Consider the following 27,827-nt stretch of genomic DNA (forward strand, 5'->3'; position numbering starts at 1 on the left):
TGCTGAGGACACTGTGGATTCACCTCTGACAATCAGATCACAGGTGTCCAAAGATGGCCACCAAAAGCTAGAGGTCACACTTAAATTTAGTCTTTAAACTCACTGCCTTGGTTTCCCTATATATAAAATAGGGATGAAAGCTACCTATATAGCTGCTTCCAGATTAGAGGTTGTTTTTTTCAAATGTGTGCCTTAGGGCCTTATGTGAGGCCACACAGCAAGCCAGTGGGAGAACTAGTATTAGAATCCAGTACTTAGCATTCTCTGGCCTGTGCACTAAGTACTAGATCAGATGGCCTCTCAAGTGTTGTATTGGATGATTCAATTTACAATCAAGTATTTAAAGGATGGATGTAACTCGGATGAAAAATTGGATGCATCTACATTTCCCACTTAATTCCATTAGAGTCTGATTCAAAACCATCTAAGACATCAGATTCAGTGCTTTTAAGTGCTTTGCCACATTACTATCTGAGTGCTGTGACATTTAGGGTATGTCTTCACGAGCAATGTTAAAGCGCTGCCATGGCAGCACTTTAATGTGGCTGTGTAGTCGTGGCACCAGTGCTGGGAGAGAGCTTTCCTAGTGCTGTAAAAAAAACACCTCCATGAAGGGCGCAGCTACCAGCGCTGGGAGTGCGGCTCCCAGTGCTTGTGCACTGTCTAACGCTGCCACTTTACAACGCTGAAACTTGCAGCGCTCAGGGGTTGGGTTTTTTTCACACCCCTGAGCGAGAGAGTTGCAGCGCTGTAAAGTGGCAGTGTAGACAAGGCCTTAATCTCAGCAAAATCCACATTGGGACAGTAACTCAATAGCTGCTGAGAAACCACCCTTTATGGTTGCACCATGGTAACTTTATGACCATTTCACTAATATTATGACAAGTAGGTGACATGCATAGCAAACACATGAGAGAAAAGTAGTCAGTGAAAGCTTACATCCAGCCAGGTGCATGGTTCACATAACTGACACAAATTTTCTTTGTCATTGTTTTTACTGCTGTGACTCTCTAAGAGAGAAATTAAACTACCATTTTAGGCTCAAACTTGTGAGACTACTTAGTTCTGGTCCTCATTTACATTAAGGCTACTTTCTACTACTCTAGTTATGCAAGAATGCCTTAAAATGGATATAAATATAATTGATTTCCACTTTAAGGCCTCTTCACGTCATGGCCCACCCACTTAGCATCCAAGCCCACCCCCCAGCCCTGGCTCTGCTCTGGCCCCAGCACTTGCCCCACTCCACCAACTTGCCTGGCATAGGCACGGGAACTAAGGGTGCTGGGGGTGCTGCAGCACCCCCAGGTTTTATGTGGAGCTCTGCTCCCGGGATCCCTGTTGCCGGCCCCACACCCTCCTTGAGCTGTGGTCCCAGCATTGGCTCCCTTACCCCTTCTAGGTCCCCCGCCTCCTGGAGACACGACTCTTCTCCCAGCCCCAGCTCTGGGGGGGAAGGGGTAAGAGGGCTGGCTTTCAGCACCCCCCCACTATTTAAAGTGTCCCAGCACCACTGCTGCCCAGCGCTCCTGCCAGGCAGTGGGGTTGGGGCGCAGGGGCTTGTCCCGCTCTGCCTGCCCAGTGCTCCAGCCAAGGAGAGGGGTCAAGGCACAGGGGCTTGCCCTGACCCCGTGCTCCGGCTGGAGAACCAGGTGGGCAGGCAGAGCGGAACAAGCCCCTGTGTCCAGATTCCACTCCTAAGATGGAGCGCCAGGCGGGTGGGCAAAGTGGAGCAAGCCCTTGTGCTCCCACCTAATCTGCCACTGGGAGGAGGGCGAGCAAACAGGCGGCCGTAGAGGAGATCTTCAAAAAAGATAGGCCCACTGCCTGGGGGAGCCAGGCCCGGTGTGGGGTGGTGGGACCTGGAAGGGAGCCAGAAGCGCAGGAAAGCAGCATCTCCTCCCAGAGCTGGGTGTGCATCTGAGGCCTTGGGGATCCCTTGGCCAGAGGGTCCATCTATCACTCCCTGCAAGGCCAGCTGAAGGGGGTGGAGGAGGTGGGCCCCCATCCCTCCTGCTCTCACAGCCACCCCCCTTTCCTCCCCGGTAATTGCCTGCCCACTGGAAGTCAGGGCTCACCCAAATATCCTATGCTGGCTTTGCCAATGCTTCACACTACCAGAGTACTGTAAAGTGGCTTTAGTTTAACTGAGGGTCAGGGTCCCTGAGTATAATTTGCTCACACAATTATCATTACTGCACACACAGTCACTATAATTGTGCGCATGCACTTTTGAAAATTTGGGACTCTGCATGTCCTAAAAAAATGCCTTTTAAGTTTTCGTATTTTGGCCCAAATTTATCAAGAGAGACCAAGCAGCTAGAGGCTTTATTTACCCCAGTAGAATTACATCAGGGATGAATGAAGCCAGTGTGCATACTTCTCCTCTTTTTTCTAAATGAGGGGAGGGGGCAGCAGACCCTGCATTTCTATTAAAAATTGAAACTAAATTAACAAATAATTCCAGCAATAACTACTAATTTCTACAGGTATCGAAAGCCTAGACTATCCAGATACCAAGCTGTGCTGCTCTCTAGCAGAAAACCTTAGAAAATAAAAGCCAAGACTACATGGTAGGTTTTCTAGTCCATCCCCAACTGATTTAGGATAATTACTCTAAAGTTCCCTCTGATATATATGTAGGGCTTCACCCAGTCTAGTCTGAAATGATTCATTAAGGGGGTACACACTTGCTCTCTAGAAATACAGAATTAGACTTTTCACCACATACAAATGTTACCTATTTTTGAATGCTAGAGGCCAATGTCACTTATTTCATAAGCACATCTCCTTATTCTTTGGTCTAGCCCTGAGTAATCTGGGCTTCTCCCTCCATATATGTAGTAGCTGTCAGAGTTCTGAAACATATGGGCCCCATCAGTGTTAGTACAGTAAAGCTGAGACAGTGGCAGACATCAGAAGAAACAACTGGTACATGTGATTAGTCTAGTCTAATGACAGGTGTCTGTACTGGAAACTGGATTGTATGATTTCATTAGATTAGAATGTTTAGATTTAGTGGCCTCAGAAGAGTTCCTCCTTGTCAGGAGAAGTGCTTTGCAGGTGTCATCAATGTACAAGCAAGTATGGGAGCAAGTCAAGTGAATCTGAGCCTATTTAGAAGAAAAATTGCTAGAAGAGCTAGTGACTTTAGAAGATGGCTGGTTCCCCACCCCCTGCATCAGTATTTCACAGTCGCACCATTCATCATCATCTGCTTTATCAAGATGCTTTCCCACAGTGATTTGTACCATTGCCAGTCTGCATCCTTGCCAGATGACCAGTCACATTTTCTTTCCTACTAAATAGTTAATCTCCAAGGAATAGCCTAGTGGTCTGGACCAGATCTCTGAGTTACCTAGTATATCTGGGGTGGGAGTGCGGTGTTTGGATGGAATGAGAGTCTGAGTCCCAGATGCAGTGTTCTGTTCCTCAGGCCAGCTGGACTCAGGTATTTTGTAGACATAAGATTTGCAAGTTGTGACAAGGTTCACCTCCATGTGGCCCAACAGAGCCCTACTCACCCTGTCATGGGGTCTCAGTTGGTTGCTGCCTCTCACAGGTCCAGTGGTATGGTGCTTTCATCCCCTGGCTAAGACCCACTTGAGTCCCAGGCCCTGAGGGTTATTAAAGTCCAGAAATAAAGGAATGCTACAAGCTCAAAACAAGGTAATCCAATGAGTCTTTAGACAAGACTCCACCTGCCTACTCAGGGCCTGTCTTCATGCAGCCAGTGCTTTTTGTCAGTCTCCCGGGGCCCGGTGATCCCGCCACTGGGAGGCTTGTCCAATCCTGGCTGAAACAGGCTTCCCCCACTGAGGGAGAAGCAGAGCTCCGCTCTCCTTCCTGGCTAGCCTCAGGCTCCCCTCTCTACTCCTGATATCTGTCCTGTGTGTAGCAGGATGGAGTCAATTTCCTCCAAAGGCCCTCATTAACCTTCTCCTTGCCAGTGCAGGGCCTATATGCCCCATCACACAAATCCAGATTAGCAATCTGAACCATTGCAGTAGAAGCACACTGCGGGTAAGGAGCCCTTTTCTTCAATCACAGACTAGGATAGTGCAATGCCTCCTGGGAGGACTGGGATCACACTGATGGAGTATCTACACAGCCTTATCAAGAAGGAGGGACTGGTTGGGTGGCAGGTAGGAATGCTAAGGCAGGAAAAAGTTTGTGCCCCAATCAGCACAATAAACTCCTAGACTGAATGGGCCTTGGATCTGTGTCCAAGCCTGCCAAAGCACTAGTACAGCAAGAAGTGTTTGGGAGGGAGAAGAAGGATGTAGAGGGTGAGTGTGTGTGGGGTCCTCCAGGATAGAAGGAAGGGGAAATGTCCTCCTTCCCTTGCCATAACAAAAAAACCCACTTCTGTGTGCAAGCAGTAGGTTGAAGAGCCGCCTGGTCACGTATCACATGCTCTGTGTATGATCAGGAATTATGAGGACAAAAGATCGACACGTTCTGTAGTTAGTCGAGGCCCACCCCTACTATTTCCTTGGAAGCAAAGTCTTATGAGTCAGTTTTCTCCTATGCTGTGAATTTAGAGATGAGCCAACAGAAGGAAGTCAGCATCTCAATCCTCTAGAAAGGTTCTGAAACACCTCCTGTATTGACTCAGGACTTGGCTACACTGGAGAGTTGCAGCGCTGGTAGTGGGTTTACAGCGCTGCAGCTTAGTAACTGTCCACACCTGCAAGGCACATCCAGCGCTGCAACTCCCTGGCTGCAGCGCTGGCTGTACACCTGGTCTGCTTGGGGTGTAACAATTGCAGCGCTGGTGATGCAGCGCTGCTCGTCAAGTGTGGCCACCAAAAGCACTGTTATTGGCCTCCAGGGTATTAGGAGGTATCCCAGAGTACCTGCTCACAACAAACCGGAAGAATGGCTGAACTCCGAGCTTCCCCGAGCTGCTTATCTAAAAAACAAACACAGCTGCTGTTTGCTGGAGCGAGCGAGCGGAGGCAGACAGGGGAATTGCTTTGGAAGGTTCACAGCTGTTTGCTTGAAGAGAGAAGTCACACGGCAGAGGGGGGGGAGTCCGTGTTGAGCAGCTGCTTATGTGGTCTGAAGGCTATTTAGGAGTGCATAATTTGCATTTAGTGAATAAGAGAGGGGTGGGGGAAGGGCTTGAAACTTTTAAATTGATTGCAAGTTGGTGATGTGTATGTTCTAGTCCTTAGAACTTGCAGCAGGGAGCTGAAAGATCCAAAAATCCACTCTCTCTCTCTCCCCCACGTTCCCCCTCACCCCCGTCTTTTGAAAAGCACGTTGCAGCCACTTGAACGCTGGGATAGCTGCCCACAATGCACAACTCCCAACAGCGCTGCAAATGCTGCAAATGTGGCCACACTGCAGTGCTGGTAGCTGTCAGTGTGGCCACACTGCAGCGCTTTCCCTACACAGCTGTATGAAGACAGCTGTAACTCCCAGCGCTGTACAACTGTAAGTGTAGCCATACCCTCAGCAAAGGTAACTAGGAAGCACTGTAAAGTCCTACTTTGTGGCATTTTATTTAATAAATGAATCCACTGGATAAGTGGCTCTTGCTCTTCCCTGCCATAGAGCTAAGTTCATTCAGCTTCCAGTCTGTGTGTCTTGTTCCCTGGGTCAGGAGCACTTTGTATCGCCCAGCAGTTCATCCTTTTGACCACTTATTGACTCCGTAGGGATTCCTGTCTATGCCCCAGGATGGAAGGGGTGCTTTGTCATCTGAAGAGCTGACGGAAGAAATTCTGTGTTTTATTTTGACAGATGGGATGCGAAGGAAGGTGAAGACATGTCCTTTCTAAAGGATGACCCTGATAACCAGGTGAGTTTAAAGAAAATCTGCTCAATTCTTGCAGTTAGTCCTGAATAAAAACTTGCAGTCTCAGGTAAATTGGGATCTATTGGTTAGAGTACAGAATTGAGAGATAGGAGACTTGGGATGTAAGTCTAACTCAATCACAGACCTCCTCCTCTCCCTCCTTTGACCTAGGATAGGTCCTTATACTTCTCTATTGTTCAGTTTCCCCCTCTGAAAAATCAGGATAATACTTATTTAGCTTTGGGAAACAGATGTCTTCAGAGGAGAAGTACGATATAATTGCATATTGATATTTTAAATAAACCAAACTAAATGGTTCTCATTCTCTCTTTTCTCATTCCAGGGATCCACCAGTGCTGACACACTGAAAAGCAAAGTTCCAGCTGGCAGGGAGGTGACGGAACAGAATTGCACAGCAGATCAGGAAGTGAACATGGAGCAGCAAAGGCCCCAAGACCCTGGTTTCTTCTCATCACAAGGGGAGAGAGGTGGGAAGATTCTGTCTGCACAGGACATTCAGAGGGAGAAACAGCAGGCAGGGAAGTGCCTCAGCAAGGAAGTGGCAGTGTCCAGTGTGGGTGACTCAGAACCAGAATCCAAGCAAAGTCAGGAAGGAATTCTGGAAGCTGACACTGAGAAGCCTAGCACTACCAATCTCTCCCAGCAGGGCAGCTGCATGAACGGCAGCACTTCCCAAATCATCACTACAAGCACTATGCAAGCTGCTGGCCCTGGCAGTAAGGGAAGCATGTCAACACCCCTGGGAAATGGGTTAGAGAAAAATGCTCTGTCAGAAAGAGAGCCCATTGAGGACTCTTCAGAAAGCCTCAGCGGAAACCTGGAAGAGGCAGCACGTGGTAGATGTGATGGAGCCAAAGGACTGTCACTGAGGAGACTGGCTGAGGTGTCCCAATACACTGGTTCTGAGGGGCAAAAAGTCACAGTGAAAGGAGGCAAGGTAGCCACATGCCTTGAACATAGAGGGGATCCTTCATCCCCAAGGAAAGACGTCTCAGACAAGATTGGGGTCTCACAGAACAGGAAAGGTGACCAGCCTGAGAAGTGCAGTTATAAAAACAGTGGGGACGGTCAGAACTCAAGGAGAATACACTGGATTGCAAGAGATTGAAGGTGAGTGCATGGTCCATAGCTCACTCTGAGGTATTTTAATAATCCCAGGTGCACTTAGTTGAGTGCAGACTTGAGACAGGTCCACAGCTCAGCTTTTTTTTGGGACAGCAGGGCAATTTACTAAATATTTGCCCAAATATGCTCATGAATTTTAACACTGAGTAGACAGTATCTGCACCCAATTTGTCCCATCCCCATGGTTGCAAATTACATGAATCAACTGTGAAAATCTAAATCTCCACACCACAATTACTTGCCCCTGGAATACAGTGAAGAGAGAAACCTTAGAAGGTTTCCCCATGGCTGTTTCCTGATGGTGGCATGTAGTATTCAACAATTCAGGGGGCTCAGACTTTGAAATTGGCTACTTGTTTCAGATAGTCTCTGAAATTCCAGGAAGAAGTGGCAACCCCTTGCGTGGACCTTTCCATCTGACTATGCAGTGATCACAGGTAGAAAAATTAGTGGCCTATTGAGTGCCATTCCAACAACATCTTTCCTCGAATTATAGGCCCCTCTTGTCTGCAATAGTTTGAACATCAGGCTAGAGGATCAGGAGGATCATGTGATTCTCTCCCCAGCGCATGAAGTGCAAACAAACGCCTAATAAAATTATTTATATGGCAACACTAATGTATATGGCACTTTACAAACATAAAGGATGACAACGTTCCTTCTCCAGAGACCTTTTAATTGAAACAGAAGGCAGAAAAAATCCACTCTGGTTAAATTGAAAAGCTCAGGATATTAGTTAAGCCAACTATGCATCTTCCAAAAAAAATTGAAATCCCACCCAAGTGATGACAGTCGAAAAGAACATAAACTGTGGCAGGCAAAAACAAGATGTAAATTAGGAGGAATGGCTTAGAGGAAATTTGAAAAGCTAAAGACATAAAACAAAATAATAAGAAATTCCTTCAGTAGCTCAGAAGCAGGAAGCCTGTGAGAGATTCGGTGGGTCCCCAGGACTACCAGGGAGTGAAGGGAGCAGATAGAGAAGATAAAGACATTGCATAGAAGCAAAATGATTTATTTGCATCAGTATTCACCACAAAGGGGAGATCTGCTCTTTTCAGGTAATAAGGACGAGGCATTGTCATAGAGTGGTGTGTCAACAGAGACGGTGCTAAAACAAACTGATAAATTAGGGCCTGAGCCTGAAGCCCCAATCCACAGCACCCAACTTTTATATGTCTGGAAAGTCACTGGAATAACAGTGTGATCCACAGAGCCTGAGTTAAGCACCTAGGCTCCCTATACAATGCCTAGGGAGAGAGAGATGCCTTACAGTGAGACCCACAAAGCTGGCATGGGGACACCTAAACTAGCCAACAGAAGATGTAAATGAGGGGGGTGCGTGCCAAGTCCCATCCTGCTCTCAGCTTTCTCCAGACTTCAGGGAGGTGCCTATCTCTGCTTGTGATTCACGAACTGGGGCCACCTAAGTCACATGTAGGGCTTGATCGGTAGTCATGATTAGAGGCTGTCTAGTGCCACACAAAACTGCTGGGTGTGGGAGGAAGAGGACTTCCCTTATAACTTTTAGCTCAGGGGTGGGCAAACTACAACCCTGGGATGCGGGATCTGGGGCTTGCCCCGCTCCGGTGCTCCAGCTGGGGCACAGGGTCAGGGGCTGTACCTTGTGGCTTCCGGCAGCGGCAGCATGGCCCTGCTTTGGCGCTCCAGCCAGGACACAGGTCTGGGGGCTGCTCCACGAGGCTCCTGGAAGCCGCGGCATGGCCCCACTCTGGCTCCTACATACTCCAGTGGCCCCCTCCGGTGCTCCAATGGGAGCTGCAGGGGCAGTGCTTGGGGACGGAGTAGCATGCAGAGGTGCCTAGCCATGCCTCCGTGGTAGGAGCTGGAGTAGGGACATGCCGCTGCTTCTGGAGACCCTTGAGGTAAGTGCCGCTCGGAGCCTGCACCACCAAGCCTCTCCCCACACCACAACTCCCTGTCCCAGCCCAAATCCCCCTCCCACCCTCTGAAGCCCTCAATCCCAGCCCAGAGCACCCTCCTGCACCCCAAACTTCTCACCCCCAGCCCCACCCCAGAGCCTGCACCCCCCAGCCAGAGCCTGCACCACTTCCCACACGCCAACTCCTGCTCCAGCCCAGAGCCCCCTCCTGCACCCTGTGGCAGGGGGAATCCCCACTGCTCCCATGCACCACGGGTGGCAGGGGGAATCCACACAGCTCCTGACTACTGCGGGTAGCAAGAAAGACCCCCAACACTCAGATCCCTGCTGCCATGGACAGCAACAGGGTGCCCCGGAGCTCAGCGGCAGGGGGGACCCCCAGCAGCTCCCAGCTGCAACTGGGAGTGGGGGAGGGGACCCTGGAGCTCCCAATCCCCCTCTCCCCCAGCTGCCCAGGCTACCCCCATTTTGTCATGGGTGTTTTTATAAAAGTCAAGGACAGGTCACAGGCTTCCATGAATTTTTCATATTGCCCGTGACCCGTCCGTGACTGTTACTAAAAATATCCATGACAAAAACATAGCCTGTCATAGACACAAGGAGCTCAAGCTATTTAGCCTGACAAAGAGAAGGTTAAGAGTTGAAATGATCAGCCTCTGAGTACCTACATGGGGAACAAATATATGATAATGGACTGGCTGACAGAAGTATAACAAACTCCAGTGGCTGGATATTGAAGTTAGACAAATTCAGTTTGGAAATAATCTGTACTTTTTTTTTTAAACGGTGAGGGAAATTAACCTTTGGAACAATTTACCCAGGGTCATGGTGGATTCTCCATTGCTAGCAAATTTCATGTCAAGATTAGATTACTTTTTTTTAAACAGATATGCTCTAGTTCAAAAGGAAATATTTAGTTCTGCAGTCTGTGTTATACATAAGGTCAGAGTAGATGATCACAATGGTCCCTTCTGGCCTTGGAATCCATATGAAAGGCAGATTAGTTGATACAATCATTAAAAATAGACTTAGAAAACATCTAGGTGTATATGACATGAGAAACATAAACCAGCATGGCTCAGTAGATAAAGGGGAAGTAGCTGACATACTTTATTCAGCCTTTCAGAAGTCTTGCACAAAGTCCCACGCAAGAGGTTATTAAGGAAACTAAGTTGCCATGGGGTGAGAAAAAGTACATTCTTGGATTAGACACTGGCAAATTGGAAACAAATAGTGAGAAATATCTATTTTTTTCAAGGCAACTGGTTAGCACTAGATTCACTTAACACATCCTTGATGCTATCCCTCTTTGGCAAAGTACTTAAGCACATGTTTAAAGTTAAGCACCTCATTAAATCCAACTGAAGTCAATGGGAAATCAGTGGTACTTAAGCAAATATTTAATCACGTACTTACATGCTTTGCTGAACTGAGACATAAGAAAAGTATTGTTTGATATACATAATATGTTTATGATTTGGACACAGGCAAATGTAGTGATGTGCAGGGGTGGCTCTAGAAATTTCGCCGCCCCAAGCAGGGCAGCATGCCGCGGGGAGCGCTCTGCCGGTTGCTGGGAGGGCGACAGGCGGCTCCGGTGGACCTCTCGCAGGCATGCCTGTGGAGGGTCCACTGGTCCCACGGCTTTGGTTGACCGCCGGAGCTGCAGGACCAGCGGACCCTCCGCAGGCGTGCCTGCGGGAGGTCCACCGGAGCCGCCTGCCGCCCTCCTGGCGACTGGCAGAGCGCCCCCTGCAGCATGCCACCCCAAGTACGCGCTTGGCATGCTGGGGTCTGGAGCTGCCCCGTGTGATGTGGCACTATTTGCACAACACGAAGTTATTTAGGTTATTCAATTATTTAAGAAGACGAAATAATTTGAGAGGGGCCTAACAAAGATAGGAGACCTGGCAGCACAATGGCAGGAGACATTCAGTGTTGACAAATTCAGGGCAATGCACATTGGAAGTAACAATCTGAAGTACAACTACACATTGCTAGGTTCTAAATTAACTGTAACCATTCAGGAAAAAGACCCATGTAGCTCTATAAAAATCTCTCCTCAGTGTAGTCAGAAAAGCAAGCAAAACATTTGAATGATAACCAGTGTGATAGAGAATAACACTGAAAATAACGTATTGCTATTATACAAATCAGAGGTGTGATTTTAATTGAGAATACTAAACTCGCTTCCTCTGAATCAGAGTCACCTGACACGTATAAAACAATTTGTCATTGAACTCCATAAATCTAATTAATTGCCAGATTGGAATGCTGAGCTTGGATACACAAAGAAGAGAGATCAGGTATCAAGTTGCAGTGTATCTTTCTCTCATCCAGGCTTGCCATTTCTACTATCGGGACGTGAACATCAGTGACACCTCAAGGGGTTGGCCTTACACAACTGTTTATAGGAAGGCCGTTTTGTTTAATGGCTTGTTGGGGTTCACAGCACACAGTTCTCTCCTCCCAAAGGCTGACTCCACCAAGGTCCGTTCATCCAGCTTGTAGTGCCTGGCTGACGTGTGAGTGTGACATTGTACACTTCCTTATAGGATCCATATAGTTTCTCAGTCTGAGATCAATCAAGCCTTAGTTGGATGAATTTATTTGTCCTGCAGGAGTTTAATCTTTTGTCTCTTTTGCTTCTTTAAAACACAATATTTTAACCAATTCCTGCTGAATGATGCAGGCCAAGCTAAGCGTTTGATTTTCTACATGCTTGAATTCTCACCAGATAGATCTCAACAGCTCTTTGGACAGCCAGCACGTGAGTTTTAAATAGGCTTTTCCTGTTCTCTGTAGAGGAGGAAGTAGCAGGTGTGGAAACTGTGCCACTTCAGTGGGCAGCAAGATTGGGGCTGGTTTTCCTGATGGGGAATTAAACCCCTTGCTTGGTGACTGACAGGTTTAGTCCCACCTCCTCAACTGCAGAGTAGAGGGAATGCCCAGCACTAGGAATGAAGGGCCTGGATAGTAGAGTGAACAAGAGGACTTTCAAAAGACAACAGATAAAATCCTGGCTCCATTGAAGTCAATAAGAAACCTACCACAGACTTCAGAAGGGCCAGGATTTCTCCCTGCATATTTAGAAGGGGTAAAGGGACATTTTAATGCAGTGCATAATTGGCTCTGGAACTCTTGATGGCAAGAGCCAAGTAGGGCTCAGAAAAGGATCAGACATTTATATGCATAACAGGAACACTCACAGTCATCTCAGACAAGATGGAAATACAAGGTCTTAAAATCAGGAGCATAAACCCTCATGTTTCAGGGCATGAGCCTATCACTAACTCACTGTAGAGTCTTGAAGAAACTTCCTCTCTTTGCAAATTATTCAATAGTTGTCCAGTATGGAGTTTCTTGCCCCTAGCCCGGAGCATCTGGCAGTGGGTGCTGTCAGAGACAGGATGCCTGACTGGAGGGGGCGCAGGTCTGATCCTATATGGCAATCCCAGTGTTCTTTAGCACAGGTTATTTGTTTTTATCTTTTAAATTAAAACAGTGTTTAACTAAATTATTTTTGATTGCTTGGAATTGACCATTGCTTGATTGTACTTCTTTAGTGACTTAATAGACCTGTGATAGTGACACCTCAGACTAGTCACATCTCACTAGTGAGCCTCAGCACATATTGCTATGTCTTTGCCCCAGCATCCATGAATGTAGTTCCCCTGTCAGGGACAGATTTCCCATTTGCAGGTGGTGTGTTATTTTGCCATGGTTTATTTAGGGTGCGGAAAGCACAGAAGCGAGAAAGAAAGAGTTCTGCCTTTAACTCTGTTTCCCAGCTCTGAATCATCAGTAACAAATGAGCCAGCCAGTATGTATTTCTAACATCTAACTCAACAGAATCAGAATTACTTCTCTGCGTATCCTGGTACAGATGCTGCTAAGAGTTTAAAAACAAGTCTTAACTCAAATGGTCAGCAGTCAATGCATTTGGAGCAAGAAGGTTTCAGTTCTACTCCAGCTGTTGCTTTCAAAGTCCCTATATCAACATGGTAATGACATGCAGAGTAATGACAGCCCTGGCATCCTTAGAACAATCATGGGCTGGTTGCAGTAGCTTCCCTGCTCCCCCAACCTCTGTTTTTTGGTGGTCTGCACACAAATGATTTGCTAGACCACATTACACAAAGCTCTGCAAAATTCAATTTTATTTCCACAGGAGTTTGGGCAAAGTTTTGTTGTTTCACACAAGCAGCATACCCTGGCTTTCCCTGATTAGCAGGTTGCACAACAGGATTATTTTTGCCTTTAAAAATAAAAAGAATGGACATTTTGCATGTTTTCAGTGGAAAGCCTTGTGCAGTGAACAAACTGGTCAGGTTTTGCTCAGGAGCTGGCCCAGTTTTGCTTGAAAACAGACCCATTATTTGTCAGAAAATAGCCCTGCTTTTGCTCCAACAATCACATGCCTCATCCAAATTTCCTGCAGGCATGGGCCCATTTCCAATTTGTAACCAAATGCAAAAACCCCAAGGATTTTTGCATTTTATCTGTCACATACTCGGGCAATTACAAAATGTTATTACCATGGGTACTCAGCTATAAAACCTTTAGTTTCTGTGACGTCTTTCCCTTCTAGGGACTTCATATCATTGGTACCTTGGTCAATGCTGTTTAAAATGCTATTAACATAGATGCCAAGATAATGTGGCTCCTTTTACACAGGAGCATGGCGCAAGATTTTCAGTACTGACTAGGGATTCTGGATCCTTAGTCTGAGACACCTTTAAAGGGGACTGATTTTCTGAACGTGCTAAGGAGCCACCCTCTGAAAAAAATCTGCCCTCTTTAAGGTTGTCTCTGGTAGGGCAACAAAACGCAGTAGCTGATTTTGAAAATTTAGGCCAAAGAATCTGCCCTATTGAGCTTGCAGGGAAAGAGATGTAATGAGCCAGCCAGATCTTGTCCTCGCAAGGCTGGTATCCTGCCTCTAGCAGTAGCTAGTTCAGAGAAAGGCAACTCCCGCCTCTTTTTCTCCCCCAACCCCCTCCCACAGAAAAACCACCATATAACCTATAACAAAACTAGCCAGATGTGGATTACTGGTGAATTTGCCTCTCTCACTATGAGTCTGCTAAAAGAGCCAGCATTACTTCATGGGTTTCTGTAAGAGCCAAGATCAGAGAATTGTTCAAGCAACCAAAAGAGTGATAATCACCTCAGCTGTTACATCAAACAAACAGTGGCATTTCCCATTCTTTTATTATGATGTAAAAATAAAGGTCCAGTGTCCAGGGGCACCTTTACCAGCCACTGCTTTCTTATGGCCATGCAGGGAGTTGTGGCAACTCTGCCTCAGTTCCCTCACCACAACAGTCCTTTGTCTCTGTGTGAGATGGCCGCTGCTTCTTAGGACTCCAGCCAGGTTGTTAATAGCCTCTCTCTTTCCAGGGCAATAAAGAGTCCAATAGACCAGGATTCCTATGACTGTATCAAAAAGGCAACAATCCCAGGCCCACCCACTCTTCTGGGTTCCAGCCCAGGGATCCTGCGTTAAACCGCCGGAACTGGTTTGTCACACTCCCTGGCTGCTTCCCTGCACCTTCTCCCTTGCCTCTCTAGTAGCCCTTTTCCTTGCTGAGTCTCTTTCTCTGGAAGTCCGGAGAGGCTTCCTACTAGTCTGCTACTGAAAGACTTTCCTCGTGGTAGTCTCTGTGGCAGCCAGCCCTCTCCTCTCATCTGCAGACTTCTAATGCCCCAGTTGTTACTGAGCCAGCAATTAGCAGCAGCTGAGGAGATAGCTAAGGGAGCTGTCAGCCCCTCAGTGGCTGTGGTCTGATGGGGTCTATATTTCCCATGACATCCAGTTATTTCTCCAGTTTGTAGACCATAAATCCTGATACTAAAACTGCCTTGATCATTTGCCTCCTCTAACTATTTGAAGAATTGGCAGCCCTGAATGAATGGGCCCTAATGCATTCCAGGGGCTGAAGGCTGGTGCTTTGTGAATAGTTTTGAACAGTTTATGTTTATATTGTCTTGCTGACGTCAATGATCCTATGTCAGGCCAACACAATTACAAGATTATCCTTTTACCACAGGGAGACTGGGTGTTTTTCACCATTTGGTGTATCAACAGCAACAGAGTTTGTACTTTTTAACACAAAAGATTTTATTCCTTAAATGGGCTGCAATTATACAAGTAACTGTCTCCTTGGGAAGGCAGTCATGCCGTCTTGGTGACTCCAGCCCAGCAGGAAGCTTCTATTATCTTCTGCATCGGTGTTTAGCACCAGGAATCACAGGTGCTGGCACCAGGGAGTTTAGTCAGAAGGTTGATTTGATAATGCACCCAGAGTCACACATGGGTTTGAATACTGTGCTGTGGAGGACCAGATTTCAAGCATAAGGCAACACTGGAAAAGGAATGTGTATTAAAAAAACTGGCAGAAGTTTTGAGAGCCGCAATACTCAGGATACTAAAGGGGTATGAGCGAGGGCAGGTGGGGCATCCTAGAATGTAGCAGAAGAGGAGGAGTGCAGTAGTGAAGTGGGAAGGTAACCAGTGTAACAGGGAAGGCAGTATGGGGTATGATCTGCATTAAAGGGGGAAATCTGCATGGGGCATAATCCTATGGACTAATGATAGTCCTTTAAACTGCTATACTGCAGACTCAAATTCTTTTTGTTACCAGTCTCTCACCCCTCTCCCTGGGAACACTGCAAAGGTATTGTGCTCAGCAGTTGAAGAGGCAAGGTCCTGCTTAGACTTGGTCAGAAATTTTCCAATGGAATAACTTTTCTGTCAGAAAATGCTGATTCGTCAAAAGTAAACATTTATTTTGACAGAATTTCATTTAGGAAAAAAAGTGGAATGGAGCATTCCAATCAGGTCAAAATAGAACGGTTCAACCTTTTCAGAATGGAAGATTTTGATTTTCTGTTTTGAAATCGCTTTTCATTTCAATGTTTTTTAAAATAATCCAATATAAACATTTTAAAAAGTAAAATCAGAACATAGTATGTTGACTGCATTGAAATGAAACATTCCAATTGACCCAAAGTGAACTCTTCTTCAGAATTTCTTATGTTCTGTTTCTGTTCCATTTCAGAACAGAAAAAACACTGAACTCATGGAATTCAAAATAGAAAATCTGCTTCCTGCCCAGTACTAGTCCTGCTAGCTCTCAGTGAGCCCTTCCATGGCTAAAGGAATGACACTGATTGTCCCTGAAAGGAGCCCCAGCCAGTCCCATTGAGCAGAAGATGATGGCTGTAATGTGGAGCTTAGGCCAGATGAAGAATGCAGAGTTGGCATAAATGAGATCATAAGGGATCTAAAACTCCAAGGAGGATTCCCTGAAGGATAAATTTCTTTCTGAAAATCTCTGGGCCATTGAATGGATGCCCCATTCCACCCACCATCCTTTAGACATTAGCAGTATGAGTAACACTAGATACTCTGGAGGAGGCTTCTATCTGTCCCTTAACACGTCCTTTGTTGGAGTGGCATTAACTTTAACACCCACATACAATTTCCCACAGCATAAGCAATCTGTACATCCTGACAGAACACCAGCTCCATGCAGCACTCACCATAGGCACAAGGCTGGCCACTGGAATCTCACAATGTCCGCTGTTAATGTCTGTTTAATTGCCCTGCAAAGAACATTTAAACCATACCCTTGGCCCAATGGGAGAGGCTGTTCAAAGCGCCTGTGGGGGCTTTCATCCTCTCCTTCAAGGAACAAAAAATAAATATTTACCCAAACTGCAGGCCTGGAATCCCCTGAAAAGTCCCAGAGAAATAAATGATGCAAAAAACCATTACAGAAATTTTCCTTCAATTCTCTTTGAGAAAATTAAGCTTAGCCTTTTAGAGTAAATGCAGCTGGGGAGTTTCCAAAGCAGCAACAGGGATCTGACCTCGCTGCTTACACTGACGTAAACAGGAGCCAAAGCCCTGTATGCTGCAGGATTGAAAAGGACATAGGTAGTCACGTTTCTGATGCAAACCAGTGCTAACGGGGTTACAGCCTCAAGCAATGTATGCAGAAACTGGCACTTTTTCTCAATACATTCAGAGAAACATTGGCAGAAAGAGGGCTTCAGTTTTCTGTGGACCTATAGGAAATAAAGGAGACCAACTGCCATCAGCCTTCAGAGGTGTGATAAATTGGGGAGCCTATGTAACTGGCTTAAGTGGTGCCCATTGCAGAACTCTCCTTGGCTTTGTGGCCCTTGGTGGTCTATCCATGTTCCAGACAACATGCATGAGGCTCTCCTCCTGGTCTGCTGTAATGCTGGCTTCAGGGTTGAGCCCTGAAATGCCACCCAAGTTTTGAATTCACCTGCACTCTCATGCAATATATTATGGAGTACTACAGATCCCAGAAATACATCCTACACAGTGTGCTGCACAGCAGAGTGGGAGAATTTAGTACTCCAGCAAAATTAGGTAGTGCAGCAATCAAATACAGAGCTGGACAAGCCATTTAAGAGAAGGTTTTCAAAAGTGCCTAAGTATCAGAGGGGTAGCCATGTTAGTCTGGATCTGTAAAGGCAGCAAAGAGTCCTGTGGCACCTTATAGACTAACAGACGTATTGGAGCATGAGCTTTTGTGGGTGAATACCCACTTCGTCGGATGCTTAAGAGATTTAGGAGCACAGGTCTTTCAGTGGAACTTCTGCTCCTACATAAATTCAGCACTTTTGAAAATCTGGCCCTATTGCTTCTTTGATACATCATGATGACTTATGAAGGCAGAGTATAGAGAAGAAACATCTAGGAGCTACTGAATTATTCATGACAGACAAAGCGTTACATTCAGAGGCAATGAATAAGGATATATTAATTGGCCCACCTTACACCCTCTTAGACATCCTTAGAGCTACTTACTGATGTATAACAGTATCTTAAGTGTGATTTAGATGCCAAGGAGCCAGAAGGTACAAAAAGCCATTGTCATACAGTAACTTACACCTTCTTCTGACTCCCTAGTGTGTAAGTTACACTACCTTAGACACTTTTACCTACTGTTAAAATGGGTACGTCTAAGAGAGGAAGTCTGAATATCTAACTTACACTTCTTAGACATTACTTCTGAGTTTTACTATATGATGTTTCACAGGACCAATCAGCTGAGTGGTTCACTGTCAGAACAGAATGTTCACCCAGGGATTCAGGAATCTTGTGGGTCCAACTATCGCCAAGAATGTATCAATAAACTAAGTCCTCCAACCTGATCAAATAAAGGATAAGCCCTGACCTCAACCCAAAGGAGGTAATGACCTAACTGTAACAAGGGGAACATCACCACATTGTCTATTTTCAGTCCCAGCTCAAAAGAAGCCAGTCACCTTTGTGTGCTTAGCCAGAAACTACATGTGATTGCATTAGAATTTTTATCATAGTCAACCATGAGGTCATGAGTCAATCTCTTATTGGCATGGCTGTCAGTGTCCCATGACCAAAAGCCTCAGTGACTCTCAACACGAAACCAAACTCAATTGGGTTGGAAAATCTGAAGTGCATCAGTGCTATACACCGCCATAAATCCAAATATAATCCAATACCAAGTACTCACCTGAGGCTGATGCATACAAATTTGTCAAATTTAGCACCTCTGACACTTGCATCCCTAGAAAAAAGAAAGAGACAAATCACAGCAATATCTCTTTTCAGAGCCTCTGCTCATGCCAAAGAGAGAAGCTGTCAGGAGAACGTTGTACCAATACAGGACCTGCTGCATCTACCAGCCAGGTGTTGGGTTATGCAAGCGAGATAAGATGCACTGTAATATAATAATGCCCAACTCTTATATAGCGCTTTTTATCCCTAGATCTCAAAGCACTTTACAAAGGAGGCCAGTAACATGATCCCTGTTTTACAGATGGGGAAACGGAGCGATTCTAATCATTGCATCATTTCACCCTAATCACTGAGCCCTGCGCAAATACAAAATTTGTATCTGCATCTGATCCACAAACAAGATCCATGGAAATCAGCAGGTTTGCAGGGCTCTACTAATTACTATGTTGAATTACAAAGATGAATAAATAACTTTTAAAAAGTCAGTGTTTCAGTAAAGAAGAATAGTTAACAAAGAATAGGAATGTGGCTATTTTGAAAGGCTGATGCTACAGAAGAGAAGAGAGAATTCAGATCCTACTTGAAAGCACAGGAAATCAAGGGGCATTCAAAATGGCTAGGTTTTGTTTGTTTGTAACTGACTAATTGGATATAATCATCTGTTAAATTACTAAAAATTGTCAAAAGAAAGAGAGAGCTAGAACTTACGTATCGCAAACACAACTATGAAAATCTCTGATTTCCAACCCTTTCCAATAGGAGCCAAGTTCTCTACCTTTATGCCTGGCCTCTTCTGGGAAGCACACTGCTGCATCATTTAAAGTGGCATCCTCATTGTGCAAGAGAGAGACAGACCAACCCAACTCATTGAATGTAGATACCCGAACAGCGACAAGTGTTTGCAAGAACTATTTTGAAAATTCTGATTAGATTTAGTAACTGTTTATTTTTGTATCTACAAATCACTGACGTGCAGCCTCTTATCCAATGTGCATGACTATGTTCTTAAATGTTTCTCAGTGTCTTTCCTTTTTTTGTCCGAAGGCTATTTCTCTCCTTCTTTCATGGTACTTCACATGCCTGTCTCCTTTTATATGCCTCCCTTCTGTCATCCTCACTCTTTCTTGTGCACACTGGGTGTTAAAATCTGCATCAGCAAAATGCAGGTCCATGGATTTAAACACAGATGCCTGAAAATGCTAATTCAGTAACTCTGCTGGGCACTGGAGCAGCCAGTGAAGGAAAAGAAAAACTGTCTTTTCTTGTTAAAATCAATGTATCTAGGTCTGGAAGCTGCTACAGGCAAAGGTCCAACACATGGGAAATACCGTGGTATGTCCAGTAAAGAGCTGATATACCCCTCCTCATCTACACTTGTTGCTTCAACACCAAGCCACATGAACCTCATGGGATCAAATTTATTATTTACTATTTATATTACAGTAGTGCCAGAGGCTCCAATCCCCCTTGACCGAGGTGCTGTACAAGTACATACAAAGACATAGTCCCTGTAGTGAAGATATATAGCTCTTGCTGGTCAAGACAAAAAGGTAGAGTATTATCGGAAAGAAAGGAGGATTCAGTCTCTATGTTTTATGTAGACATTAACACCAAAATTATCCCCATGGTGTCTGCTGCTACCATAAGATCTAGAAGCTAAGCCTCCAGGTAGATTAGGTTTAAACTTGACAAGATTAGATATTTTTATATATATAATTTGAACACATAATACTGACAAATATTTATAAGCATCTTTTCTATTTTTATCTATTTCAATTTTCAGAGTTGGGGGAAATTATGCAGAGCTCAGACAATAACTATTTAATGATAGTAAACAGATTCAAAAAGTTAAAACTTTATAACCATTAAAACACAAATTGTCAACATCAAATGTCAAAATATACAAAGTAAACACCCTTAAATCAGACTCTAATAAGTTCTCAAGCAGCATTTTGCATACTTTGCCTATTTGTACATTTTTATTATTGATGGAAATATTTTTTCATTGGTTTGTGTACGTACAGTGAAATTGACATTTACTGACATTTCCCAATAAACTCAGCCTTCCCAGCCTAGTTATGCTGGAATCCTGTGGACATCGTATCTAGGCAGGAAGATCACATTAGCACTCAGTAGACACTTTAATTTGCTGCTCAGCAGTTCTGTACAGGCTGATAATTCTGGCATTTTTTGTTTTGATTTTCCAGGACAAAGTGCTAAGGGGTGGTTGATGAGAAAGGAAGCTGAGCACAATCTTCTCCTCACTCTCAGAGCTTGTATGAAATCAACTTTGGGCACCAGGCCTTCACCTTTCATCATCCAATATCAACATTCACCACAAACTAGATCCCACTGGTCGGTAGCCATTCACCTCCCTGAAACTGACTGTTCACCATTTTGGCATCACCTCTCAGTACCTGTCTCTGTGCCAAATGACAGAGAAACCTACAAATCAAGTTGCTAGAGGGGAGAGAAGATGAAACAGTCACTTTTATTTTGTATTTGTTTTTCTTACATTGTGAGTGTGTGGCAAGCCATGACATATATACTGTATGCACTTTATTTTATTTAATAACCAATTCTATTTAAAACTGAGGTTTGGTTTTCAGCACCTCCCTCCTGCTTAAGGGCCGACAGAATACTGCACCCTCCAGGAAAGGGTGATAGAAGTGTTTAAAGGTTTATGGGGAGCGTTTATCTTGTAGCTTTGAAGTTAATGGGCAACTGCCAAATTAGAAGGTATTAGGATGGGGGTTCTTGTCTCCTCATGAGAAAGGGTGACGGACAAGATGGGTGTTTTGGGGAGATGTTAAAGTGTAGTTTTGTAGGTGGTTGAGAAATTGAAGGGTGTTGGGTAAGGCGGTTTATACTAGTGTCTCAAAATGGCTGAAGAGTTGGCAGGGATGCAAGGATGTACTGTCGTACTGTCATCCTCTAGACAACAGGGCATTGAGGAGGTAGAGTGTTAAGGAGTTACACTGTGGTTCACGAATAATTTTGAAAGACTCAGAACGACTCATTGGTGCCACTATGTTATTCAGGAGGTCACCATTTCCTCCTTTTGGATTTAGCAGGCACAAGTGGCAGGCAGCACATTAACTCTGTGGAGATTAGGCTTTCCTGAGTAGGATACTGGATTGAATGGATATGAGTGCCACTTGAAGGGATCCTGGCAAAGTACCAGGTCTGCTTCTTAAAACCCAGTATCAGCTGGCACCTACTTGGTCAAGAGAGCTAATGGCACCTAAAATCACATGCACCAGGCCGGGTTAGGAGGGGCATTCGAACATGGTAATCCTCCTTCTCTACTTAACCCACCAAGAATTTGCTAGGACACGTGAGGACATTTGTGGAAAGACTTCTGGGCTAGTTAAGGTTGAACATCCAGGTTTCCTCTGAGATCCTTTCACTTTCCTAACCACACCCTCTGCTCTCTTAACCTTCCAAAGCCTTCTGCTTGCATAAGCTGGCACAGTAGTGACTTCCCAGGAATCTGCCATATTAAGTTTTGTTTTAGCCTTAAGACAAGGCACCTTTCATAAGGAGTTGACTAATCCTTTACTAAGGTAAATCAGAATAGCTTCATTAATTTCAGTGGAAATATGCTAATTTACATCAAGGACTTGGCTCAAAAATGTTATCCAATTAAAGAAAAGATGGGAAGTGGGCTTGAGAGATAACATCACATATTTTCAGACTGATGACTTACAGAGAAGGGGTGTTGTCCTCATTTTCAAACCTGGCCCTGAGACGTGAAGCAGTTTCATCCTCTCGATTGAAGGGAGATGTGAATGTGTGTGTGGATGCGTGCACATGGGCATGGAGATTTATTTGGTTTCCCCGCAAGAAGTGTTGCTAATCCAAATGGCAGACTGCTTTACTGAGGAGGTTGGCATGAGTGCACTGGAATGCTGTTTTAATAAACTAATCTTTGCACAGAGAAATGTTCTGATTTTCCCCATAATTCAGAGCCAATGCATTTAGCTGGCTTTCACTCAAGAGGACAGAGTTAGGCAATCTCTTCTGTGTGCCAAATTTGTGATAGTTCACTGACCCACCCTGAGGCTGTTAGCAAGAGAAGAAGCAGAAGATAAAACATGATTATAGTATGCTGTTAGAAACAATTTTCCTGCCATTTAGAGCTAAAGTGGGTTATAAAACTGCTTCAATGCCTGGAAGTTCTTCTAGATCATTAAAGGGTGAATTTCCTCATACCATAAGATACTGGGTTGGAGGAGCAGCTGGATTAGAGGACTAGTAATTTGGCTACAAACTCATTTATATCTAGCATGCTGACCTCACTCTGAACCAGATTGGAATTTTAAAGTAATTAGCACTACATAGCTTTATAGTTTGGTAGCCTATGTAAAAAGGAGATGGTAATAGTCAAATTCCCAGAAGGTTCACAACCAAAATATTCCCTTCTTCCTGGAGGGTGTTCCTCCAAGTCAGAAGTAAGGCACCGTGGATGGAGTAGTATACAAAAGGTTTCACTGCCACATGACCCCACTTCTACAGCTAAAGAGATGAGTTCAGTTTCAACTGTGGTACACTTAGCATCTTGTGCTAGGCTAAATTCAGCATCAGGAAAAATTGCTGCTTACTTCCCCCTCTTCCTCTCTTTCCCACAAGCTCAAGCAACAAGTAGTGCATAAGGAGGAACATGATTATGGACTTCATGGAAGGTACTGTACAGATGGTCCATGCTATTAATGTTAAGTTTCCTTAATTAAGAACAGGCTGTTTATTCTGTTTGAAAACAGTTTGTTCCAATTGTTGGAGAATCATGACTAGTGTTTATTTCTTCAGTACAAGGGTTATATATATATATAGGGGAAGGTTGAGGTGATTGAAAAATTGAAGTGTAAGGATTATTTTTGTTAAATAAAAGTTTAAGGAGGAAAAGACAAAAGTTCCAATTTGTTAACACTTCTCTCGAGGATGGCCAGAAAGGTCTTTGAAAGGGAGTCATAACCTTTGGCTTCTCTTTCAAGAGCAGCGGAGCTGGAGATGAATTTTATTTCTTGTTCTCCACCTTAGTCTTCCCAAATCCACCCTACTCTTAGTAGGAATGTTAACACCATCCCATTTAACAGTGATTCACAGTGAGGTTGAGGAGTCTATGAAGAATTTGGCTCATGTCCACAAGTTCTATCCTATGCCTTGCAAGTCAAGGCTCTATTTAAAAACAGAGCTTACATATTATTTTAAGGAAATATACAAGCCACCACACTCCTCTATGCTCTGACTTAGAGAACTTGACCTATGGGAAGTTTGCAGGGATTACCTAGCCTAATACTTACATAGTAAACTGACGCTGGATCCTTTCCATGCTGATAACAAAGACCATTCATTTCTGTTTGCAAGAATAGTCGCACAAATATAATAGGTTTTAGAGTGGTAGCCATGTTAGTCTGTATAAGCAAAAAGAACGAGGAGTACTTGGGGCACCTTAGACTAAAAAATTTATTCAGACATAAATATAATAGAAGCCTATGAAGGGCAGTCACTATAAGTCAGCTGCTTACAGAGGTATTTGTTTTCTCTCAACACTGGCTGACAGCTCTGTGATTCTTTCACATTGGACTTGGGACATCCAGTTCGAGGGAAAGCAGTGGCAGGACCGGCGCTAGGGTTTTGAGCACCCTAAGCTGACAGCAATTTCGCCGCCCTGCGCGCTGGTCCCACGGCTCCGGTGGAGTTGCCGCAGTGGTGTCTGCGGGAGGTCCACCGGAGCCGCGCAAGCAGCCGACCGTCCGCAGGCACGACTGCAGCAGCTCCACAGGAGCTGCCTGCCGCCCCCTCCGGACACCCTCGACTGCCGGCTGCCGCAGCGGCGCCCTGACCCAGGGTCAGGGCGCCGCCGCAGCAGCCAGGGGTTTCCCTGGGCCAGGGGACCCCCGCTCCTGGGCTGCCGGCTGCCACAGCAGCGCCCTGAACCGGGGGACCCCCTGGCAGCTCAGACTCCCTCTGTCCCAGCAGTAGCAGCTGCTCAACCATTTAAAAAACATTTGGGGGTGCTTTCTGGTGCCCTCAAATCTTGGCACTCTAGGCAACTAGGCAACTGCCTAAATGGTTGCACTGGCCCTGAGCAGTGAGGACTCTTTCAGATGGAGTAGTCTTGCTACCAAGAGACCAGCTTGTCAGGGGATAGTTACTGCCACACTTTGAAATATTTAGCACCAGCCTGGTGAGCTAAGCACTGCAGTTAAAACCACTACTGAAAATGATCTCTCAGGGTTCAGTGGTCTGAAATCTTGCCTCCGAGATCTGCTGACAAAGAAAACTAGGTGTGGCAATGGTGAAACAAGCCCTCAGAGAAAGACACCCCCACATACAGCTCAAGTGGAATGGTCAGGTCTGTTAGTGCAGGGGAAAAATGAGAATGCTAAATAGCAATTCAAGCTCAGTAGCCCCACCTGTAATATTAATACCTAGTTCAGATTTTCCACACCAGTTCTCTGCCCTGGACAAATTGGCTGCAATTTGTTTATGAGCCTGAACGTAAAATGCCCTTCAGTGAAAAACATTTTTATGTTAAAAGTTAGCTCTTACATTTTGTACTTTAATTTAGTTATACGGTAAGGGAGCTAGGTACAGCTAATTACAGACACAGAGCTAGTGCTGAGTATGGAAATATTGTACCGTTTAAAAAGCTGCCAGTAGTCTTCCTTAACAGACTCTGCACAACAATGATGGATTAAACAATTCACCTATGGAGGTAACTCCCCTCACACTGTTGCTGCATACAAACCCATCGACTTCAAACAGGGATTTCTACAGCAGTTACACGAGGCTACTGTAATAAACAGGTGAGGTTAGATTGACAAAAGGATTCAGGTGCCTGACATTTTAGGCACCTAAATCCCAGAATCAGACCTCATTGGGATTCACAACCCTGACACCCACTCTGCTACCCCCAACTGCAGTAGGTGCCTAACTCACCTGTAGGACCCAATCCACTAAGCATGTCCAAACCTCACCCACTAAAACTGGCCCCCTATAGGTGAGGAGCAGCAACCACCACAGCCCATAACTTTTAGCCCACTTGTTAGGATACTCCCCAGCAATGTGGGAGACACCCCATTTGAGCGTCCCTGCTCCACTTGAGGGGAAGAAGAAATTTGAACTGGGGTCTGCCACCTCTCAGGTGAGAGCTCTAGCCACCAGGTTATGGGATATTCTGATGTGGGACTCCCTCCACCTCTGATGTGAAGGCTTGTACTCGCCTATGAATTTTACCAAGTGACCAGATTCATTATTTTAGTTTTGCCAGCTGCTTTTGATACAGCTGAACAGGCTGTAGGCCATGTCAGGCATTGACAGAGTTGTGTCTCTGTGACTCCATTTCTTTCCCTGGAAGAAAACCATGAGAGGAGTAGTGATTGCTCTTTCAGAATTTTCTCATAGTAGAAAAGGATCACGGCTCTAGTCCACAAAAACACAATATAGTCAGAATTAAGGGCTAAAGCAACGTGGTCTGATGTTGTCCCTGAAAAGAAAAAAGTGTTAATATGGTCTAGAAGAGCAATTTAGCAGCAACTGGGTATTTGTTTGTTTTCCCTCAGTCACCATATTAAATTTACTCTTTATATATGCACCTTTCAGCACCAAGCTAGACTTGATATAATAAAAAAAAAATCTGTTCTGTTCCATACAACAAAACATTTTTTGATCAGAACAAAGCTGACAGTTAGGTTCTTAAAACAAGAGAGACTAAAATAAAGCTTTAATCTCTACAGCTGTAGTATTGCAGGCTCATCCGTAACCAACAGCAGCAGCAAAGTCAGATGGCTATGCTGTAGCAATGGTTGTGCACAGAATGGACTTTCATCTTGAATGGTCCCTTGCAAGTCTTCTTCCTGCAGCAAGTGTCCATATGGGTGGATTTAGGCTTTCTAAATGCCTCAAAATTGCATCTTCCAACCCCATTCATAGTTGGCCTCATGCTCTGCTTTCTTCAACCTCAGCTCTATATACGTTCTGAATAAGCATACCTCCTTCTGCACACTGGACATGACACCACCACCGCAGTCATCTTGTTCTTCTTAACTGGGGCAAGACTGCAACTCGGTGGGATTATCTAAGCATCTCCTAGTTTGAGACAAAAATCAAGCCAACGTAGTATGATAAGAACATGCTGTAACTTTGACACAGAAAATTGTTTAGTTTCCTCTCCTGAGCAGTTTTTAATACTACCATGTTGAATGTGTCAGTAACCAACACTCAGTAAATTAAAAATCACAACAGGATATGTAGCAGTCCCATTCTTATAACGACCACATTTTTAAAAGAGGACACTGCAAGGTAAAAGGCTATTTGGAAAGATTGTTAGCTATACCACCTTTGATTATTAAAACAAAGCATTTTAAGATTTAACTTAGCAGAATGGGTGAAAAGTTTACTTTTTGAAATTCAGTTTGGGCAATGAAGATAGACTATTCACCTCCACTCTTGGGTTTGCATACATTAGAATTTAAACAGAAAGCTGACCTTAACCTTTACAGCAAAGATGGTGCTCTGCTATAATACCACTTCAGTGTTTGGGCTGGAAATAGTGCACAGAAATGTCTTTAAAGAAACTGATTCCACTGGAATTTCTAAAAAATTAAAGGAACTATTTCTCAGGAATTGAGGATTTGTAATTTTTCCCCTCAGATGTAAACAAGTCTGAGGCTAAATCTGACCTGCTAGTGTTCCTTTAACCAGTATGGTTCTTTTCTAATTTGCGCAACTGATTTTTCCCTCCCCTACTTTTTAATGGCTGGGAAGGGAAAGGTTGAAATGCATTATAACTGGCCAGAGTCAGTGCTGTGCAGATCATCATTTGGCAATGTAGCATGGATTTAAAAAATAAAAAATATAATCTGTCAAATTGAACAAGCTAGTGCATATGCTATGTAGTTAAGGAATTAAAATATGAGATTCTAGACACAGATGACTCAGCTTCAGCCCAAAGACAGCACAGCATGGCTGTAAATCCGGAGAGAGTCATGACCCAATATATTAGCAATCCAGCTATTATACCTTGTGCAGTAAGCCCAATTTGTAAGAAATCCATAAAATTTTGGATGAAAATGTTAGTGCACATAGAAACCAAGTGACAAGTCATTTCAGTTATTGTAAGTATTCTTAAGTGTACCTAGTAAGAAAATAGCTTATTTCTTAAAATTCGACATCAAAAGCAGTAAGAGGACAGATAGACTTACAAACTTGCTCATTCCTGCATTGCATTGCATTCCCAGATGAAGAAGCCATTGCATCCTGTGTACCACCTGATAACTTCTAAATCTGGTATTGGATTCCTTGCTCCTGTTTGAAGATTTTTCAAGTCATCTATAAGGCTTTTTATAAAAGCCAAATGAATGTATTAAAGCTACTAAAATTGCCCTGACAATCATGACCAGTCTCTTGGAAATCTTCTATGA

At 44.5% G+C, this 27,827-nt stretch overlaps 1 protein-coding gene across 1 annotated transcript in view; it reads left to right on the forward strand.

Annotated features, from left to right (window-relative positions):
* The window catches only part of CCDC9B (coiled-coil domain containing 9B), a 159,322-nt gene extending 135,158 nt beyond the window's left edge, over positions 1 to 24,164 (forward strand). The window contains exons 11-13 of the mRNA XM_050954829.1: positions 5,752 to 5,809; positions 6,150 to 6,937; positions 20,607 to 24,164. Of these exons, the coding sequence (XP_050810786.1) occupies positions 5,752 to 5,809; positions 6,150 to 6,935 (844 nt within the window). The 3' untranslated portion in view covers positions 6,936 to 6,937; positions 20,607 to 24,164. The remainder of the gene's footprint in view (positions 1 to 5,751; positions 5,810 to 6,149; positions 6,938 to 20,606) is intronic.
* Positions 24,165 to 27,827: the final 3,663 nt, after the last annotated feature.

This window comes from Gopherus flavomarginatus, chromosome 5 (assembly GCF_025201925.1).
Source record: "Gopherus flavomarginatus isolate rGopFla2 chromosome 5, rGopFla2.mat.asm, whole genome shotgun sequence".
Taxonomy (NCBI): domain Eukaryota; kingdom Metazoa; phylum Chordata; order Testudines; family Testudinidae; genus Gopherus; species Gopherus flavomarginatus.